The sequence below is a fragment of the Rhagoletis pomonella genome, unplaced genomic scaffold (genome assembly GCF_013731165.1).
Source record: "Rhagoletis pomonella isolate Grant_MI unplaced genomic scaffold, Rhpom_1.0 Rhpom_scaffold_15221, whole genome shotgun sequence".
Taxonomy (NCBI): domain Eukaryota; kingdom Metazoa; phylum Arthropoda; class Insecta; order Diptera; family Tephritidae; genus Rhagoletis; species Rhagoletis pomonella.
In genome coordinates, this window is record NW_023473744.1 from 1 (window position 1) to 3677 (window position 3677).

Consider the following 3677-nt stretch of genomic DNA (forward strand, 5'->3'; position numbering starts at 1 on the left):
TTTTTTTATAATTTCCTTTAAGAAATCGTACAGATTTTTGAAAAGTAAATCCTTTTAAGGCTGAATAAATGAAATACATTCATATATATATATATATATATGTAAATGCATATTTTAGGAAATCAGTCTTCCCGTATTAGGTACATATGTATATATGTTAATATCTTCGTAAACATTACCATTAAATGATGTTTTTAAATAAGTACATAGGTACACAGTTTCCAACTTCTTTGTAAGAATCAATGAAATACTTAATACCTAAGAGTGAACAACCACATTGTATATATTTTAAGATTAAGATTAAAAAATTAAAAATTGGACTGTATTGAACTATATCGTCGCTCAGCGCGAAATACCTCGTATACGCCAAACGCAGTACCGCGTATACGATGGTAAGTAAATTTTACAAAAGCGCAAAAAACCGATTTTTTCAAAACTGTGGAATGGTTTTTCCGCTGAACCTACTTGCTATAATATTATTAATCTTAACTTAAATTTATAAAGTAAGCAGTAATGGAAAAAGAATAACCAAATCTCTTTTATTGTACATACATGACGTGGTATTGGATTTCACATATACGAGGTATTTATATATGTACTATCTAAGTATGTATTCATTTGAAGTAGTCTTTAGCCGACCATACGAAGTGAAGTTTCCCTTGACTATCACCCATCTCTTTAGACAGCATTATACTGTTTATTGTTTTCGAACACAATTTGTTTCTAAGTTTAGTTTTAATTAAAGCTAAATTTGAGAATTGCCGTTCAGCAGCTGCTGAACTGTGAGGCAGTATAAGCAAATTTTTTACAAAACCACTAAGTTCCTCGAAGCAGTAATTTCCCATGCCGTTCTTAATACATGACACTTTTGTCCAAAAGTCTGTTATGTCCATATCTTTTTGTAAGCAAATGTTGGAAAACCTTAACAGCTTCCACTGACTGATAACGTCTTCAACATCGCATTCAACTAAACTTGAAAAACTGTTTACCAAGGGCTCTATTTCTATATCTGATTCTGATAAAACTTTACATGGTGTTATAATAGAAAGGGTTTTTAAATCTATCCTGGAAAAGTCAAAGCGTTTTTGGATTTGATTTAAAAGTTCTAAATAAAATTTTAAAATATTTTTTTTAATTTCTGTTTTCTGTATATCCGACATTGAACTTTGTTTCAAATAAAGTTCTGCTTTACAACCAATAAAAACATTTTCTAAAGGTAAATAATTACTTTCATTGGTTATATTCATGCTTTCCAATGAGGGTAAATTTTTGACGTACTCATGCTTCAAAAAATTGCTTGCAATGAGCTTTACATTCATTTCCAAATGCGTGTACAAATACGGTAAGCGAACCGTTTCTGATTGAAACTCTTTGTTAAGGTCATTAATAATTTTTAATATATATGACAAAAACAGAAAATATGCTTTCACGTCCAATTCACTCATTTTTTTTGCCAATACGGAAGCTTTAATTCCATTAACTTCTAAAACTCGGTCTAAGAAATATAAATATAGTGGGTTCCATTGTTCAACTATCCTATTGATAACTTGTTCTAAAGCAAGCCATCTTGTTAAGGAAGCGCCTAATATTTTATGTGGTTGTACCATACAATACTCCTGAAACTCCTTTAGCTCTTCAACACGTTTTGGGCTTTGGGAAAAAAAACTAAAAATGTTGCGACAGAGCTCTTCAATTTTGTGAGGAAGCTGTTTACTTGCATACGCCGAACATAGGTGTAACGAATGGCAGGTACATTTAATATAAAAAAGATCAGTATCGGGCTTAAGCTTTGCCCTTAAACCATTAAGTTGTCCCGCCATTACGTTGGCACCATCGGTGGCTAAACCGATTATGTTTTTTAATGGAATACCCTGTTCACAAAAAAACTGTTTGATTGCATCATAAATGGAACTTGCATCACAATTTCTTAATTCAATTAAGCTTAAAAACGAATCATGTACCCTTTGTGTTAGTTTGTCAAAATATCTTACAACTAAGACTAAACATTTCTTTGTAGACAAATCAGTTGTCTCATCCACAATGAGGGAAAATTTTGACGATTTTAATTTACATACGATTTTATCTTTGGCTTTGTTGCCCAAAATGTCAGCAATTTCGGTTGACTTCGTTCTGCCACATTGAATAGCCGCAGCAATTTTAGAGTCAGGGCAACACTCCTTTAGAAGCGCTGGTAAAAAATCCATAAGAAGGAATGGTAAGTTATGGCAAATAAGGAACATGACAAGTGTTAGCTCAGCGTATTTTACTTGTCTAGATAGCGCTATTTCTTCGCTACTCAAAAACTTTTGGATTTGTATTTGTTTTTTCTTTTTTTCCACGTTTTGCAAATGTACGGCCAAGGAACCATGTTTCTTTAAATAAGTGACATGGTTCGACAACTTTTTGTCGCAAGCCATACAATGGCTTGCCCCATTGACATTTTGCAACCAAGGAAATTGGTCTAGCCATGCATGGCGAAATTTTCTTGCTGCGACTTTTTTCTTACTACGTTGCTGTCTGTATATTACAAAACAAATACATACATATGTAAGTAATATTAATACATTCATTTCAAATAATCTTACTTGGTTTCACTGCTGGGGCTGCCACTGCTGCTGCTACTCTCCACAACCTCAACAGGTGTAGCTGGCCTATGTCTTATCACGAACCTAATTTAAAAGATTTTTAGAAATACATATTATACAAAATAAAACCAAAATTGTGTATTTTCTGCTCACTTATCCATAGCAATGAGCCCGTATAAATTTACTTGAAAGACCAATTTTGCGCGGAATTCTAATAACTTTTCGCGGCTTTTAAATGATTCTCTTATTATTCAAATGTCATTTCACGTACATATGTGTGTGCAAAGAACATAGAGATGGTGCAACTGCCGGGCCGTTTCAAAAACTTGGCGATTAAATCACCACGATTTATTAAAGACACGAACCGATAGTTGCACCCTCGAACTTTTACATGTTCTTTTGCATATGTAATCACATGATTATTATCGAAATAAGTCGAATCTTGAGTTGCCATTTTAGTAGTAATACCTTTATTTAAATAACCATATTCAGCAGAATAAATGTATTTGTTTATACTATTTTTCAAAGATTTAAGTATTTTACGTATACAAAAATTAAAAACTACAGTAAATATTAAAAAATAACCAAAATGGGAAAGATCTTAACAACTTCACAGGCAAGAAAAAAATAACCAAAATTGGTTAAAAGTAACCAAAACGGCAACACTGGTTCTTCTGCTAGTTTTCTCTTCTTCTCAATTTAACGCTCTATTTTGCTTTTACGCTCTCGCTGCAATGTTAAAGTTACTATACAAACCTAATGTTACTCGCATATTTTCGAGCCTGTATGTACATTTTCGGGAAAAAGGTTAAAAAGTGTTTCCATCTGCTGAAAAGATATTTTCGCAGATTCACAATTTATTTAAAATAAATCTATCAGCCCTATCTCCAATTCCATGTGAATAAATCTCTCCAGTGCTTAAATAATTTTCACCACATTAAATAGCTGCACAACACCCTAATTGCCGAAAAAGCGATGCTTGCAACACTAGTCCTTTATGGGGACCAAACTTGGTAAAAAAAAATAGCTAAGTTTGTTTACTGGATAAGCTGTAATATCTTTATCTTTTCTATCATCAATCATAGAAGATCT

The 3677-nt window shown here is 32.5% G+C and overlaps 1 protein-coding gene across 1 annotated transcript; it reads right to left on the bottom strand.

The window, feature by feature from the left end:
• Nucleotides 1-1158: 1158 nt before the first annotated feature.
• Nucleotides 1159-2835, bottom strand: LOC118757197 (zinc finger MYM-type protein 6-like; the record flags this gene model as incomplete). The annotated part of the gene is made up of 3 exons (XM_036491928.1): nt 2739-2835; nt 2586-2669; nt 1159-2517 (listed from the first exon to the last, which is right to left on the bottom strand). Coding segments are annotated over exons 1-3 (1451 nt in total), but the record flags the coding sequence as incomplete, so codon positions are not given.
• Between the last annotated feature and the right edge of the window lie 842 nt (nt 2836-3677).